General features: G+C 40.4%; 1 protein-coding gene across 1 annotated transcript in view; it reads left to right on the top strand.

Annotated features, from left to right (window-relative positions):
• The window catches only part of LOC126483615 (uncharacterized), a 733,734-nt gene that overhangs the window by 703,412 nt on the left and 12,158 nt on the right, over nt 1–18,164 (top strand). Inside the window, exon 14 of the mRNA XM_050106657.1 lies at nt 13,398–13,500. Coding sequence (XP_049962614.1) covers nt 13,398–13,500 — 103 coding nt within the window. The remainder of the gene's footprint in view (nt 1–13,397; nt 13,501–18,164) is intronic.

Below are 18,164 nucleotides of genomic sequence, written 5' to 3'. Positions count from 1 at the left end.
TAATATTCAATCACCCTTCTGTTTACTTACGTAATTATAGTCAGTAGTGTCAAACGTCAACATCAACTCAGATGCTGGAGAAGGAAAATGTCTGAAGATGAGACATTAAACCTCGAAACGTGTAGCACAAAATTAATGCGATGTATTGTGGCTGAAGAATGGAAAAGAAAATTGAGATTGCGCTAGGTGACGATCAGTTTGGCTTTAGGAAAAGTAAAGGGACGAGAGAGGCAATTCTGACGTTACGGCTAATAATGGAAGCAAGGCTACAGAAAAATCAAGACACTTTCATAGGATTTGTCGACCTGGAAAAACCGTTCGACAATATAAAATGGTGCAAGCTGTTCGAGATTCTGAAAAAAGTAGGGGTAAGCTATAGGGAGAGATCGGTCATATACAATATGTACAACAACCAAGAGGGAATAATAAGAGTGCACGATCAAGAAAGAAGTGCTCGCATTAAGAAGGGTGTAAGACAAGGCTGTAGCCTTTCGCCCCTACTCTTCAATCTGTACATCGAGGAAGCAATGATGGAAATAAAAGAAAGGTTCGGGAGTGGAATAAAAATACAAGGTGAAAGGATATCAATGATACGATTCGCTGATGACATTGCTATCCTGAGTGAAAGTGAAGAAGAATTAAATGATCTGCTGAACGGAATGAACAGTCTAATGAGTACACAGTATGGTTTGAGAGTAAATCGGAGAAAGACGAAGTTAATGAGAAGTAGTAGAAATGAGAACAGCGAGAAACTTAACATCAGGATTGATGGTCACGAAGTCAATCAAGTTAAGGAATTCTGCTACCTAGGCAGTAAAATAACCAATGACGGACGGAGCAAGGAGGACATCAAAAGCAGACTCACTATGGCAAAAAAGGCATTTCTGGCCAAGAGAAGTCTACTAATATCAAATACCGGCCTTAATTTGAGGAAGAAATTTCTGAGGATGTACGTCTGGAGTACAGGATTGTATCGTAGTGAAACATGGACTGTGGGAAAACCGGAGCGGAAGGGAATCGAAGCATTTGAGATGTGGTGCTATAGACGAATGTTCAAAATTAGGTGGACTTATAAGGTAAGGAATGAGGAGGTTCTACGCAGAATCTGAGATGAAAGGAATATGTGGAAAACAGTGATAAGGAGAAGGGACAGGATGATAGGACATCTGCTAAGACATGAGGGAATGACTTCCATGGTACTAGAGGGAGCTGTAGAGGGCAAAAACTGTAGAGGAAGACAGAGATTGGAATACGTCAAGTAAATAATTGAGGACGTAGGTTGCAAGTGCTACTCTGAGATGAGGAGGTTAGCACAGGAAAGGAATTCGTGGCGGGCCGCATCAAACCAGTCAGTAGACTGCTGACAAAAAAAAAAAAAAAAAAAAAAAAAAAAAAAAAAAAAAAAAAAAAAAAATTGTGGCTGGTCTCGGATCTTCATTGCTACTTTTATCCTACGGACTTTCAAAAATGTTTTGACTCGGGATCACAATGAAGCCTACTAAAGGAAGGATGTCGCTTGTATGAAGTCTTCACGGGTTGTCAGCCGAGTAGCGTCGTCGTCTTGTAGCAACGTTTCGATGGAATGCGTATCCATCATCTTCAGGCGAAGATGAGCTCTAAATGCATTCATTCAGAGCTATGAGCACTTGTTCATCTTTGCTACTTTGAAACACAACTCTTCTAATGATCAAGTGCTCGTAACACTGAAGTGTTGCTACGAGACGACGACGCTACTCGGCTGACAGCGCGTGAAGACTTCATATATGAAATTCGCCGAGAAAGCCTGCCCTCACATATAAGGATGTTGCTGTTAGATATTTATACAGCCTTTCCAATGGACTGACAACTTTTGAAATACAAAAGGAACCACCTTACCCTGAATGAAGAGTTATGATATACAAACACAAAAAGAACTAGACTGCCCGTGAAAAAGTAATATAAACATTACAATTCATGTAACACACTGATGTCTGAGAGTCCAAAATATTATTATAGCCATAGATTTTTGAAGATGGTGTTGTTACCTATACGGAATTTTAATCTGATTGTAATATCCAGTTACACATTAGCAACATATCTGTCTGTGGTGGTAATACTGGAAACCAACGTCCAGTCTAGAACGAAGTAAATCTCTACACTTAACGAAAGGTTTGTTTGGGTGCGTTATTCTTGACTGGCGAATAGTCGTTTATATAGTATAGATACCTTTAACTTACCCTATACAGGGTGTATCATAATTAATGGCGTAAACGCATACAGTTGAAAGTACACGAAAGTAGAAGCAAAAAAATCTCAGTAAACATAGGGTCGAAAATGCATACATTAAGAGCTACGAGCATCCTCGATACTGTGAAACATATCTCTTCTACTGCAAGTTCTTTGCTTTCTATATTTTGGGAACTGGTAGTATGGACCGAACCAAGAAAAAATATCCAATAAGCAAGTTCCTTAAAAGCTATGAGCACTTGTTCATCTTTGCTAATTTGAGACACAACTCTTCTAATGATCAAGCTCGTAACTTTTAAGGTGTGCATTTTAGAGCACAAATTTGCTGGACATTTTTTTCTTATTTCGCCCATACTACCACTATTCAAAATATGGAAAGCAAAGAACTTGCAATAGAAGAGATTTGTTTCTCTGTATCGAAGATGAAAAATTGCTCGCAACTCTTAAGGTATGCATTTTTGACCCTATGTTTACTGAGACTTTTTTGCTTTCAACTGTATGCGTTTACTCCATTAATTACGATACACCCTGTATAAAGGAAGAAGTAAAAATACGTTCACTTGTAGTTCAATCAAATTCGATTTATTGGTAGGACATTTGGAACCTGTATTGATAGCAATACAATTATTCTGTTAATAACTGAGTTTAGTAACTGTTGACATAAAGTTTGCAGGAGATACAGCCACCGAAAAATAAACTGCCAAATGGTTTATTCAGTCCAGGACACAATGAGATAATTTCAGACTCCAGTATGACCATCCACTGTTGTGGGTATATGTTGCAGCTATTATCATGAAAAATCATTCAGTGTTCATAGTGTATCACCACATTAGGCGGTGGAAAAATTTGATCAGAACTAATAATGTGAAGTTATATTCTTGTGATTTACACCGAATAAATATTTATTCATAACTGAATATTGCGCTAGTGGTTGAGATCCTTACAATGTCAGAACAAGAAGGGACATCGAGCGTGTATGAAGAAGGGCAGCTTGAATAAATGAAAGAATTACTGGTTCAAATTTTGTAACAACAAATGCTAAATCATTTTTAAATGGTAGGCGTTGAAACACAGTCGTCTTATACCCCATGAAAAGCAGCTTATAAAATTCCAAGCACTCTATTTTATGGCAGAAAATAGGAATATTCTTCGTCTCCTCAATTGGAAACGGCACGGATAACATCTAGCATAGGAGCACATGCAACTTTTCGTGCTACGCGCAGCAAATTGAACGGAAAGAAATATTAACATGTGGTACAAGAAGAACTTTCAGCGTACGATTTTGTCATCGTGTTTTCATTGATTACAGATTTCGGTTACCGATACACAATTTTGTTTTTGTATACAGTATGAAGTATCCTCTTCCATATAGTGATTCTTAAGGTATAATTGTGTATGTTGGTGAAGACTAATATTTCACCGAGTAGTCTTCATACCAATACGTGCATTAAAACTGGCCCATTGCACTTAAGAGAGAGACTCTCCCAAGGATAAAAATGTTTCCCACAATCCAACCAAAATATCCTGAGCTGACGTAAAAGTAGATATGGCGAGTAAATTAATTCTTCGAAAAAAAAACAGAGAGTCCTGTTATATTGTGTTTCTGTAGTGGTGCCAAGCATGAAGGACACAAGGAAATGTCTATATAGTTAGGAATCTTCAAACGGACTGCACCAGTTGAATAAATGAAAGTATTACTGTCAGCAATGGATTTTCCATAAAAAGCGGTCCACGTCACGGGAGAAGTTTCGTCAGCCAAAATAGACGCATAATTTCCGACAGCGAACCAACCTTGCAATATGATGTGACGACTGAATGATTGAAATTTAACTGCTCTCATCAAGGCAGACCCCATCACCTTACAAATTTCCCTGTGATTTTCAGGCTGGTTGGGTTATGCTGGCGATGAGAATGCCTTAATTTGGTATGTTGCTAGCAATATCATCAGCATCAGCATCAGCATTGGCATTAGCATCAGCTTTAGCACTAGCATTACATCTTGGGAAGCTGCAGCCCGCTAATTAGGAAAAGGCGAACCATTATACTAATATATCTTTATATGTTGTTCGCTTTATTGGTATATACTATAAAAGAATTTAGTTCATATATCACTTTTGCAACTTTTTTTTTTTTTTTTTTTTTTGCCAAGTTAATATTTCATTCCAACGACATTTCATCTCTATCTACTTGTACATTCAACATCGATAATTTGTAGGAAATTATGTAGTAATCATATTTGATTCATTTCTTGCCGATACCCTAAGAAATTGGTCACATTGGTTACAGACTCAACGAGGCTGGCACCAACTACTTTCCCTCCCTGTGTAATCTGGCATCATTCTCGTGCAATGCTTATACATTGTCTTTAGCGATACATGCGATACATATATGACTAAATCTTATGTGTGACACATAGCTGATGGAATTAGCAGAACAATATAACAGCTTCATATTTTAAGTGTACGAATGATGTCTCTTTAAGTTATTCAAATGGACTGATTCTCATCAATTTTCATAAGGCTTTTCTTCCTGAAGGTGGGACGTTATTATACTTGAGTTTGCAATGGGCTCCAGCATCATGTACAAACAAACAAAGGCCATCGATGTTGAAACGTTCGCCGTTTGCCAACTACAGTCCACGTAAGGTTTTGCATATGTGCCCAGTCACCCTTTCCATAAATTGTTAGTTGGAGCGATTTTCACTCTTAAACAGACACTTTCGAGTGTCAATTTCACGAGAGATTCGCAACATTCGTAATACTAAAAATGGAAATATCGAAGTAATAGGGAAGGAAATAATTATTCAAAACCTTTCGAACTGTATAAAAATTGCAATTAGAAGCACACACAAAATAAAAATTTGTCGGCTGCTACACCCAATACTTTTTTCTGTTAAGACGTTGCTGACGAATTGAATAGGCACGGTGAAAATCGCTTTATTTGTTCAAGGAGTAGTATAGGATATCACCTACACCCAGTAAACGTAATGTAAATGCGCCTACAAAGTATTCCAAAGTTGTAAGACTGTTTCCAGTGCGTCACATATCACTGAGGGGGGGAAAGAAAGAGCGCCGCACAACCGAAAAATAATCCGGGAAACAGGTAGATGTGATTTACATGTACAGGCAAACAAGTAATTAATATTTCAGAATAATTGGCTCATTTATTCGTTCGAGAGAAAGAGTTTCACAATTTGGGCTAGTCAGTAACGCATTGGTCCACATCTGGTCCTCGTGCAAACAGTTATTAGGGTTGGCATTGACTGACGACGTTGTTGGATGTTATCCTGAGGAATATCGTGCCAGATTCTGTCCAATTGGTGCCTTAGATTCTCAAAAACCCATTTCGTTGAACCCTGCCCACGGTGCTCCAAACGTCCTCAATTGAGGAGCGATGTGACAACCTTGCTGTACAAGGTAGGATTTAGCTAGCACGAAGATATGTAGCACAAACTCTCGCTGTTCACGAGCAGGCAATAGGTTGACGTGAAGGACAACAAAACGAGACGTAGAGTATCGCCGACATACCGCTAAGCTGTAAGGTTGCCGCTGATGACAACCAAAGGGGTCGTGCTGTGAAATGGAATGGCACCTCAGACCATCACTCCTCGTATCCCGTCGTTGTCTAAGGCGCCTACAAATGTGATTCCAGGCCGAATGCGGCCGACGCCACTGCAAGTGGACTTGTTAGCGTTCAGAAGTCAATGGTAGTCTAGAGGCGTTGTGAGCTCAGCCCCCTTTCTGTGAGCCGCCTATTAATGATCCTTGTGGGCACTGAAACCACAATTGCACGTCGGATCAATGATAATGATGAACCTGGCGCTCGGAGTGCCTCTGTGCTCGGTACTCGTGTTCTACCTTCTCTCTAGGTCAACCACTTCCTTCTTCACGTCCGCAGCTCGTGGTCTCGCGGTAGCGTTCTCGCTTCCCGGACACATGATCCTGGGTTCGATTCCCGGCGGGGTCGGGGACTTTCACCTGCCTCAAGATGACTGGGTGTTTGTGTTGTCCTCATCATTTTATCATCATTCATGAATGTGACGAGTTTGGACTGAGCAAGGTTGGGAATTTGTACGGGCACTGATAACCGCGCAGTTGTGCGCCCCATAAACCAGACATCATCATCATTCTTCTTCACGCCATGGTTCATCAGTTCTCAACAAGATCGTCCAACAATGGCACTGCATTATTTCAATGTCGAGCGATTCCCCGATTGCTCCAACCAGAATATTTAAGTCCACCTATAGATCCTCTCTCAAATGCCGACATCTGGATACACACTGATCAGACAGAACATCATAACTATCGACCTACCATCGATATAAACCCGTCCAGGCGATAGCAGTGCCACCTGGCAGTGAATGGCTGCCAGTCAGACACACGCACGTTGCGTGTAATATCCGTGTGTAGAATGGGGAATTCGCAATAACTGAGTTTGACAGAGGCAGATTATTATGGCCTGGAGGCTCGACACGAGCATTCCCGAAACCGCATGATTTGATGGATGTTCGAGGAGTATCTTCAGTACATGGCGAAACCGGGTGAAACCAAGTCCAGATGTCTTGGGATTGGGCGGCTACCCCTCATTACAGATGTCGGACGTTGCAAGCTGGGCAGGTTGGTAAAATAGCAGAGGCGGCGGGCTGTGGTGGAACTAACATCACACTTTCATGCTGGTCAGAGTTCAAGAGTGTCTGAGAAAGAGCACCAAATAATCCTAATGATGGGCCTCCGCAGCAGACGATCCATGCACGTGTCATTGTTAACACCACAATATCGGCAACTAGGACTGGAATGAGCACGTGATCATCGGCACTGAACGTCGACGCAGTACAGAGCCTTGCACGCTCTGATTGATCGTGATACCTTCTTCATCATGCTGGTGGGAGGGCGCGAATCAGTTGTGTTCCAGGGCCACTGCTCTTTGTCAGCTGTCCTGCCAGACGGAGACAAGCTGGGGGCGGCTCCATTATGTTCTGTGGAACATTCACATAGGCATCCATGGGTCCAGTGGAGCTCGTGTAAGGCACCATGACAGCCAAGAAGTTTCGTACTCTGTTTGCAGACCCTTTACACCCCCTCATGTTTCCCTATGGCAGTGGCATTTTTCAACAAGGCAATGTGCCATGTCGCAAAGCCAATAGTGTGATGGAGAGGTTCAAGCAACAAAATGGCTAGCAATTGATGGGCTGGGCCCCCAGCTCCCCAGATCTGAACCCCATCGAACGCATCTGGGGTGTGAGTGAACGAGGCGTCAGAGCTCATCGCCCACTCCCCGGAATATTAGGGACTTAGGTAACTTGCGTATGCATATATGGTTCCAACTGCATCCAACGACCTACGAAGGCCTCACTGCTTCCATGCCACGACGCTTAGCCACTGTTATCCATGCCAAAGGTGGACATAGCGGTTATTGCGTTGTTTTGTTGGTTTTTTTGGGGGGGGGGGGGGGAGGGAGGAGACCAGACAGCGAGGTCATCTGTCTCATCGGATTAGGAAAGGACGGGGAAGGAAGTCGGCCGTGCCCTTTCAAAGGAACCATCCCGGCATTTGCCTGGAGTGATTTAGGGAAATCACGGAAAACCTAAATCAGGATGCCCGGACGCGGGATTGAACGCGAGTCCAGTGTCTAACCACTGCGCCACCTCGCTCGGTATTGCGTAGGCAGTCATAATTCTCTAGCTGATCAGTGTACTGCTCACTCACCTGTAAGCGAGGCAAAGTTGCTGTCGACCTGGGTACACGGAACGAAATTCGCGAAGACTTTATGCCCTGCTGTCGATATGTCCATTGTTTACTATCCTTGCCATCTGCGCAGTGGAATTACGCTGTTGCGTCAGACATTCATCATTCTAGAATGAGATTTTCACTCTGCAGCGGAGTGTGCGCTGATATGAAACTTCCTGGCAGATTAAAACTGTGTGCCCGACCGAGACTCGAACTCGGGACCTTTGCCTTTCGCGGGCAAGTGCTCTACCATCTGAGGTACCGAAGCACGACTCACGCCCGGTACTCACAGCATTACTTCTGCCAGTATCTCATCTCCTACCTTCCAAAGCTTCTGTAAAGTTTGGAAGGTAGGAGACGAGATACTGGCAGAAGTAAAGCTGTGAGTACCGGGCGTGAGTCGTGCTTCGGTAGCTCAGATGGTAGAGCACTTGCCCGCGAAAGGCAAAGGTCCCGAGTTCGAGTCTCGGTCGGGCACACAGTTTTAATCTGCCAGGAAGTTTCATTCATCCTTCTGCCACCAAAGATTATAATTTTGCGTTTTCCGTCGATACCTATATGAATATCAGTTTGTGACCGATTTGCAAACTCCTCTGTGGTGCGTTAGTTTTTATTTCCCTTTGTGGCCAGTTGGGTTGAGCATTCTATGTTGGTATAATGTACTGTTTTGTTACGTTTTTTATCTCGCTTGCAGTGTGAGTATTGTAAGTTTACAAATACTTGACGAACGTCATATTTCAGGAAGCTGAGACCTACTGACGTGGTAAATCTTTATTACTTAAAGATTTCGATCATCTGAACATTTGCTTACAACGATGTCCTTACTGTGGCATGAAATGTATAGAGGGACTGCTGTCAATAATAAATTGGAAAAGGCATTCAACAGTAAAATGCACTGCAGTAGTTAACTGACTTTTCTACAATGTCAGAATCAGTTCCCATCCGTCCGTGTCGAGTGCAGCTTATGTTCTTCATTTCTACTGGTAAAGACTGGTAAAGGGTAGAGCTTCTTTATATTAAAGGGTTTCATGAATGAGGCTCCAATAAGATGGAGCCTGTGGCCGCTGTTGCTCTACACACTTCCGTTAATTTTATTACTTTTTATATCTGTTTATAAAAATAAATGATGATGTACAAGCCCTACTTCATGTTTTATTGTTATCTACCTGTTAAACTAAGTTAGAGAACAATGAAATTTTTCACTTCCCTGTGCGTAATAAATCGGGATGACCGCCTAGGCATCATAAACATTACTCCAAGGAGCAATACGAAAGAAGGAAACCAAAGCAACCAAAGGGTAACTAACACACACGTAGCGGTCTCACAACCATGACCGTGTGGCAAGCCTAGGCGGGAATGCCCTGACTCGCAGCTAGCTTTCATGATGTCCAAATCCGGTGTATGCGTGTATCGGTCATTCGAATCGCGGCAATCTCATTAAACGGTTTAGTAAACATAGATACCCTTAATCCTGGGCATTAAAGTTAGAGTAGCTCTATACTCTTCTGATGAACCACAGAACTATAGCACAGCATTGAGCTGCCACTTTTCAGGGATAATTTTCCGCGAGACTGCACTCATTAAGTTAGCATAAATTACTCGACAAAGTAACAGAATGATATAGGCGAATGACAGACACAGCATCATAATAATGTATCGTTCCCAACACGTAAACCTGTAAAAATACCAGTTGACAGTATTAAAATATTAAAGAGGAAAGAGTGGAATTGTCATCTGACTTTCTTCCTGTCTTTGTCGAACTGAAATTTAAGAGAATGAACCCGAGATGTGTTGCACTGTTACTGACAAAGCATTATGATTAGTCATGTTCTACAAATATTGCATTCATAATCCGATTCTTCAGTTAGATTCTTATTAAAAATATTTTTCGCTACTGAATGTAGTGTATAATTCACTTTCTGTGTGCGTTCCTCCCTTTAACGTGTTTTGAAGTCGACAAGGTTTTTTCTTCCTAGCTAACAGTGGTGCAGTAGTATAAGTTCTATTTCACCCTCGTTATTCGCGTGTGTATGTCTCCTTTTAGGAACCCTTTTCTGCTTTAGTACGTAACAGTAGTTGTTAAAATTTCGAAAAAGAAGTCCGGATTTTGTGTTGGTGATGAAACCATTCGCGTGTTCACCTTCTCACTTAGATAGAGAGAGTAAATGATAAAGATTTGTACCACGCTCACCTTATACCGAGATTTACAGCATTCCACTGAACAAAGGGGTTGCAATATATAAAAATGTTACTGTAATTCATCGTTTTATATGGTGTACGGAAGTGTAATCCTTATGACATAATGTCTGAAATGATAGTGGTTATTGTAATATGATATTGATTGATGTTTGATTTTGACACTGTATTGATTCTGTAAATGTTAGCAGTTTACTGCAATGTATTCACCTATTGTGGCAATCACCTGAAATGTTCCACACCCATGAGAATCATCTCATTTTTGCGCCTATGGAACAGAAACTGAATTTAATCTAATCTAATCTAGAGGAAAACTAGTACTAGTGATGAAAATTTAGTTTTGAGTGTTTCACATTTAGGCAGATAGCGTACCTATTTACCAAAGGTCATGTAATAATTTTACAGCTTATGATTATCGTCATAATCGTTTTTATATATGAGCGGTTTTGGACGAGTTCCCATACACCGCTAGTCAAACCGTCCAGTGACAACAATAACGTTTTCCTCACTATTTCCTCTTTTGACATCAATGTAGAGCACATTTTACGGTACGGTAGCCTATTCTTTGACATCGTAAGAGCATTCTGTTACAACTGTAATTGATACATTTGGACTTTATGCACCATTTCTTTGTGTCAATATTGTTTTACGGCCTATCTCTAAATTATATTCTTTAAACTACTCCAGGAAGAAAATAGTGTATGGGCTGTTTATTCTTGATTTATGATTTTGACGTGGAGATTAGCTCTCACTTCAGTGCACAGAGACGATTTCTAATCGGCGGAAGGCCTCCGACACGGCCAACCGATTTAGCAGTTCACCTGTGTATAGGGTCTACGTAAAATAAATGGCTCTAAGATATTTTGGCTCAATACCCAGCCCTTTTTGAGGAAACCACCGCTGAAGTTCATGACGCGCAATCAACTCGAATATGACGGCATCCTTAGATAATCGAAAATTAAGCATTTTTATCGTACGTACATGGGATCCTAAATCGCATGTTTTCCTAAAAATCGAGGAAAGAAACTGTTTCGAGTGCCGCTAATGTACCAATACGGTAAACCATGTTGAACGGAAGCGCCGCTGGTCGGCGACGGAGGGTTATGGCTGGGTAACGTAGAACCTGTGTTCCATTTGCAAATGTATTCTGCAGTATTTTGTTCTTTTCCGTAGGAAAATTGGCGAGAATAAGAGGCTTAAGAAGGTAAGTAACTCGATAAGAAATGATAAAAGGTAGGCAAATAAATTTCTGAAACAACTTGTATCAGTAAAGAATTAAAATTTTAATCCTAGTGAGTCTATACTGCCTTTTTCATTCTGTCTGTTACACGACCTCACTTTCCTTCGAACAACTATACAGATGGTACTTGTCATAAAACAATTCGAAGCAAATACACTGGCAACATCGAGAACATCTAATGAATGCAGTCTTAGTCCAACTGCGTAATATCTACCGAAGATTCGGAGGAAAACAGTTTAGTTTTACATTTAAAAATAAATCATTTTTCCGCAATTAATTTTGATGCCTGTCACACATATGATAATATCACCAGAAAATATGGTACTCAAGTCTGCCGCTGTGGCCGAGAGGTTCTAGGCGCTTCAGTCCGGAACCGCGCTGCTGCTACGGTCGCAGGTTCGAATCTTGCCTCGGGCATGGATGTATGTGATCTCCTTAGGTTAGTTAGATTTAAGAAGTTCTAAGTCTGGGGGACTGATGACCTCAAATGTTAAGTTCCATTGTGATAACAGCCATTTGAACCATTTTTATGGTACTGAAACTTGTTCATGAATTATGCTATGAATAGTTATTGCGTCTGTGGTGTTGTGCAATTCCCACTGGATTCTTAGAAGCACATTGTAATTTTAATTTTTCACTAATCCATGTCGATCGAGAAGTTTATTTGCCTATCTTGTCATTATTCTTTATTGCTTTCCTACCACATTAATCCTACGAAATTTGAGGCAAAATAAATACAAATAAAAAATACTGCATGATGCATGTGGAAGCGAACACAGATTCTCTGCTCCCCAGTCAGAGTTCGTTTTTACGCCAGCGGCACTTTCGTTGAACGGCGTTTATCTTATCATTACCTAAGCAGCAATCGTAACAGTTTATTTTCTCAAATCGTATTGGAATGTGTGTTTCGGGACCTCATATATGATTAAAAAATTGTTAGTTTTCAGTTATCTATCAATCCCGTCAATTCTGACCTGATTGCGCGTCATGAACTTTAGAAGTAGTTTTCCCAAGAAAACGGTTGGGTGTCTAGCCAAAACGTTTTATGAGTATTTCATTTTACGTTTTACACAAGCAACCTACCAGATATGAGCCGAATCGTTGGCCGTGTTTGAGGCTTTCCTCTTGTAAGTATTGCTTTAGAACCTCATATCTGCAGCTAGATTTTACTTTTCCATATTTGCTCTTTAAAATAAATTACATTAAATTTATTGTATCTCGTTAATGGTATCTGCGACGGTATGATTTGTAAATGTATGTGTTACCCACACATATAAAATCTATCACTTGTTCAGCTGTTTCATTGTTTCCCCGTGTTTCAAATCCTAAACAATTTCAGCTGGCTACGAATATTGTATACAGATCTTTGTAAATTAGTTTCGCTTACTGGCATTAGTGTCCAGTCGTCTGCAGATAGCAACTTTCAAGCATTATTTTTAGATAGATTTTTATAAGAAGTGGAACATTTGCTTTAGATCCCTGGATTATGTAGTTCACATAAATAAATGATAATAATGGTGATGGATCCTGATAGCCATGATTAATGTTTATAACTGTCGTTAATTTTCAAACTTTTAATTTAAGTGTGTAATTAGAAACATGTTTTGTTGCATAAAGAAACTAAAACTTGATATTTTCTCGTATTTGAGACATTATGTGTCTTTTGACTGCTTTCTTTTCTATATTAACTTTCTAATTATGTGTGCCTTTGATTCCATTCTTTTCTGTATTAACTTTTTGAATTACGAGCATGGTGTAAATATGACAAGTGTACTTGGCTGCCGACTCCTGAAGCTGTGTTGTTCCTCTCCACTGTTTCCTGAAACAAATTTTTTGCTGTAACTGTCGTTCATAATTTTAAATACTCTTATAACTAACAGTTTTGTTTACACATTTTCAGCTTTCCTGCTGGTACAAGCACTCCCTTGAAAAATTTGTAACTAAAGTCGATTTTTAGATTATGTGTATTTTAATGAAGCTTAATTGGACACAAATGTTTTCTGTTGCAGTTTTGCCCTTGACCTATATACGAACAATCTACAGGACGTGAATCTCAACTTCACTAATCCATTCAGGAGGACAACAATGATCGGATACAATCACAGAAACAAGGTACGTCAACCATTGCTTTCACTCATACAACTAGTGGTGATCTCGAAAGGGGAAATACAAATCATCGAACTCTTTTTCCTGGAGACTTGTGTGTGATATTTCTGTTTACATGTCAGTGGTAGCCAGGAACTGACGTTACGTACATCACACAGTTTTACATTTAATTTACCTGAAGACACAGTGATCGCTGAATTATTGCCACTTTTCTTGCTGTTCCTTACTGTGGATCCTTTAAGACAATATTCCAATATCAGAAGCAACCTTAAGGCCAACCTTGCGATATCCAGCGTGTATGACATTATACAAAGATTCAAAAAGGCAGTGTTTTTAGGATAATGTTTCTCAGACAAAGATAAAAGAAAAGTGTAACTATGCACGTGTCTCAATACCACACTATTGTGAGACAGTAGTCATTGATATGTGCGAAACACGCTTCGGGTAAATTTTTACATGCTTTGGAATTTGAATTACTTGTCTAAAGGCACTCCGTCTATTTCTATACAGGTTTCGAATCTGAAATACATTGACTCGCTCTTCCACATGTACCAGGAGTCCAGTGAAATGCGGGAGTGATCCGATATTGCAAATTACTGACACAGTCGTTTCCTAATATTAAGTATACCTCATTTCTCTTATTTACGTATGACTCTGATGCTGTGAAATAATGCACTTGAAGAAAAGGGTGTTACTTTTATGAAACTTATCGATCTCTTCCGTGAATCCGGTTTGCTCGTTGTTTTAGACTAACAGTACTCAAGAATCAGTTGGACACCTACGTCTACATACATATACCACGACAAATTGTACACTGGATTCAAATTATAATGCAATCTGTAGAATTTAATTCGCTTGATATGCGAGGTAGAAATCACTCTTTACATGGTATGGACGGTACACTCCCTAATTTCTCTTATCCTCGTAGTTCTAGATAAATATTGAAAGGTGGCAATAAATTTGTGGCACAGTTTCTAAAACTTCAGACGTACTTATGAATAATTCTGTTCAAGTGAATCATATTAAAAGGGCATCTGCACTTCAATCAAAACTGACTATAATAGATAGAATACGCTTAAAATATTTTAGGCATATCAGCGTAATTGTAGAAGTCAGAGGAGGGCAGTCCATATCGAGCATATGTTGTAACAGTTGTAGTATTACATCTACCTGACAACCAAAGAAAATGTGATTGACATCTGTTCTTTACTGCAGTAGCAAAATGGAAGTACTACCAAGCCAGTGTGATAGTGTTTGCTTCAGTGAACATAATACGGAGTATAATGTTCTCTAATCTTCTGCACTATTGTTTCTCACATCTGAACATAGTCATCTGTTACCTGGTTATGGCTCAAATGGCTCTGAGCACTATGGGACTTAACATCTGTGGTCATCAGTCCCCTAGAACTTAGAACTACTTAAACCTAACTAACCTAAGGACATCACACACATCCATGCCCGAGGCAGGATTCGAACCTGCGACCGTTACCTGGTTAATTTTGTCATAATCTCGGCCTTTGTATTATGATGACTGTTGCAATTCTACATTCTACTTCTCTAGTATTAATAGTCTGAGAAGCTTTAAAAGGACTGCAAACGGGATTTTTCTCTCCCTCAAAAGTAACGGCTTTTGACACCTCATCTGGTGTTGTGCATATCAGGTTAATTGTGTCGTAGGCCGTCGAATGATAGCGTCGTTCACTGTAGCGCTATCTCAGTAGCTGTTGCGTTATTCTGGTATCGAAGAGGATAACAACCTGGATATCCTGATGTTTCTCGGTGCATAGAAACGCTCCTCGTAGAGCCATAACTCAGCTGTCATTATGCTTCGTTGTTCGAAGCATCGGTGTAGATAAGCCTTGTGTTTCTATGTTTTCAGAGATTTCTAAATGTCTACAGGCAAAGATTAGGTCCAATGGAATTTGGGTTTCTAACATACCGATCTGATAATCTGAATCATAATAGCGTATTTATGCTGCCTGGCAGTAACTTTTATGGCTGTACATAATTTTGCATGCACAGTATATCCAACGCTATAGTCCGCTGCCTGTAATCCCCACGTTCCCTAGTGATGAATCGACACGCTAGGCCACAAGCTCCCGGTCGACCAGATGCATGCTTTCCTATAAATAACTGAAGCGTTGAGGAAAGACACACTTCAGTATCAGTCAAGCAAAGCTGTGGTAAAACTTTTCGTTTTTCTTTAGGTAAGAAACAACATACGTAAATGTTGGCTGCAGTGTTCACAGTGTATTGTCGTTCGTAAGCTAACGCCAGTTGTTGACGTCTTCTAAGAGCAATGTGTATCCACCTAACATATACGTTTGCTTCGTCCTCATAAGCAAGGTTTACAATATTTACGTGCACCCTAGTTCTTGTGCATGACGGGTGAATGTCTCCAGAATTAAGCTTTGGGGCCGTTTAATTCAGACCTGGCAAAGAGTGGCTCGCGACATATTCCCCTCCAGCAAATACTTCCCCCTCCAACGCGAACCATGCGGTGTCGTGACGATCCAGCCACAGCCACACCGGCCAATTTCGGGAATAACTGACAGTCGGTGTTGGTCATGAGACCTGCCTAGTCCCTAAAAGTAAACGTCTTAAGACATAGACTACCAAAACTTAGATTTTTGTTTATTTGTCCCAGATTCTAGTACTTACATTAACGAGATATTTAAATATTTACGATAGTCTTAATTTTCGTCACATCTTTCATTGCGGACAACAATGCCACTTTTCTCCCATAGTGCTTCCTAATGTATGACGCAATACAAAGTTAATTAATTTATTCTGTTTTTCCTTAACTTACCAACTAAGATACGATACTGCGTGAAGAGTTTCACACAGCACTGAAAGATCTGAGTCGAAACAAGGCCCCGGCAGTAGACAACATTCCATTAGAACTACTGACAGCCTTGGGAGAGCCAGTCCTGACAAAACTCTACCATCTGGTGAGCAAGATGTATGAGACAGGCGAAATACCCTCAGACTTCAAGAAGAATATAATAACTCCAATCCCAAAGAAAGCAGCTGTTGACAGATGTGAAAATTACCGTAATATCAGTTTAATAAGTCACGGCTGCAAAATACTAACACGAATTCTTTACAGACGAATGGAAAAACTAGTAGAGGCCGACCTCGGGGAAGATCAGTTTGGATTCCGTAGAAATATTGGAACACGTGTGGCAATACTGACCCTACGACTTACCTTAGTAGCTAGATTAAGGAAAGGCAAACCTACGTTTCTAGCATTTGTAGACTTAGAGAAAGCTTTTGACAATGTTGACTGGAATACTTTCTTTCAAATTGTGAAGGTGGCAGGGGTAAAATACAGGGAGCGAAAAGCTATTTACAATTTGTACAGAAACCAGAGGGCAGTTATAAGAGTCGAGGGACATGAAAGGGAAGCAGTGGTTGGGAAGGGAGTGAGACAGGGTTGTAGCCTCTCCCCGATGTTGTTCAATCTGTATATTGAGCAAGCAGTAAAGGAAACAAAAGAAAAATTCGGAGTAGGTATTAAAATCCACGGAGAAGGAATAAAAACTTTAAGGTTCGCCGATGACATTGTAATTCTGTCAGAGACAGTAAAGGACTTGGAAGAACAGTTGAACGGAAAAGATAGTGTCTTGAAAGGAGGATATAAGATGAACATCAACAAAAGCAAAACGAGGATAATGGAATGTAGTCGAACTAAGTCGGGTGATGCTGAGGGAATTAGTTTAGGAAATGAGACACTTAAAGTAGTAAATGAGTTTTGCTATTCGGAGAGCAAAATAACTGATGATGGTCGAAGTAGAGAGGATATAAAATGTAGACTGGCAATGGCAAGGAAAGCGTTTCTGAAGAAGAGAAATTTGTTGACATCGAGTGTAGGTTTAAGTGTCAGGAAGTCGTTTCTGAAAGTATTTGTATGGAGTGTAGCCATGTATGGAAATGAAACATGGACGATAAACAGTTTGGACAAGAAGAGAATAGAAGCTTTCGAAATGTGGTGCTACAGAAGAATGCTGAAGATTAGATGGGTAGATCACATAACTAATGATGAAGTATTGAATAGGATTGGGGAGAAGAGAAGTTTGTGACACAACTTGACTAGAAGAAGTGACCGGTTGGTAGGACATGTTCTGAGGCATCAAGGGATCACCAATTTGGTATTGTAGGGCAGCGTGGAGGGTAAAAATCGTAGAGGGAGACCAAGAGATGAATACACTAAGCAGACTCAGAAGGATGTAGACTGCAGTAGGTAGTGGGAGATGAAGAAGCTTGCACAGGATAGAGTAGCATGGAGAGCTGCATCAAACCAGTCTCAGGACTGAAGACCACAACAACAACAACCAACTAAGCCATTTTCGCTTCCGACCGTAGCCGATGCATCCGCGCAAATTGCAGAGTACTTTTGAAACCACCAATTTTGTTAGCACTGTCCTAAAAATACCCAAATACGTTGTTCTGAGTAACTGAAATAAAGCGAGTAACTGTTCATGTACTGGTACAGAAAAGTCGACCATTATTCGACGAATAAAAATTAGTGGTTGACTAAGATCTGTGCGATTAGTACTCTCGTTCTCACACAAAGAATAATACCGACAATTTACCAGTACATAGTTCATTCCTTTTTTCCGACATGTCCCATATGAAGAACACGACTTTTTACTCTGTTACGTGCCAAA

The sequence above is a fragment of the Schistocerca serialis genome, chromosome 6, assembly GCF_023864345.2.
Source record: "Schistocerca serialis cubense isolate TAMUIC-IGC-003099 chromosome 6, iqSchSeri2.2, whole genome shotgun sequence".
Lineage (NCBI taxonomy): Eukaryota > Metazoa > Arthropoda > Insecta > Orthoptera > Acrididae > Schistocerca > Schistocerca serialis.
Note: the sequence above shows the minus strand (reverse complement) of the source record. Positions and strands in the feature narration are given on the sequence as shown.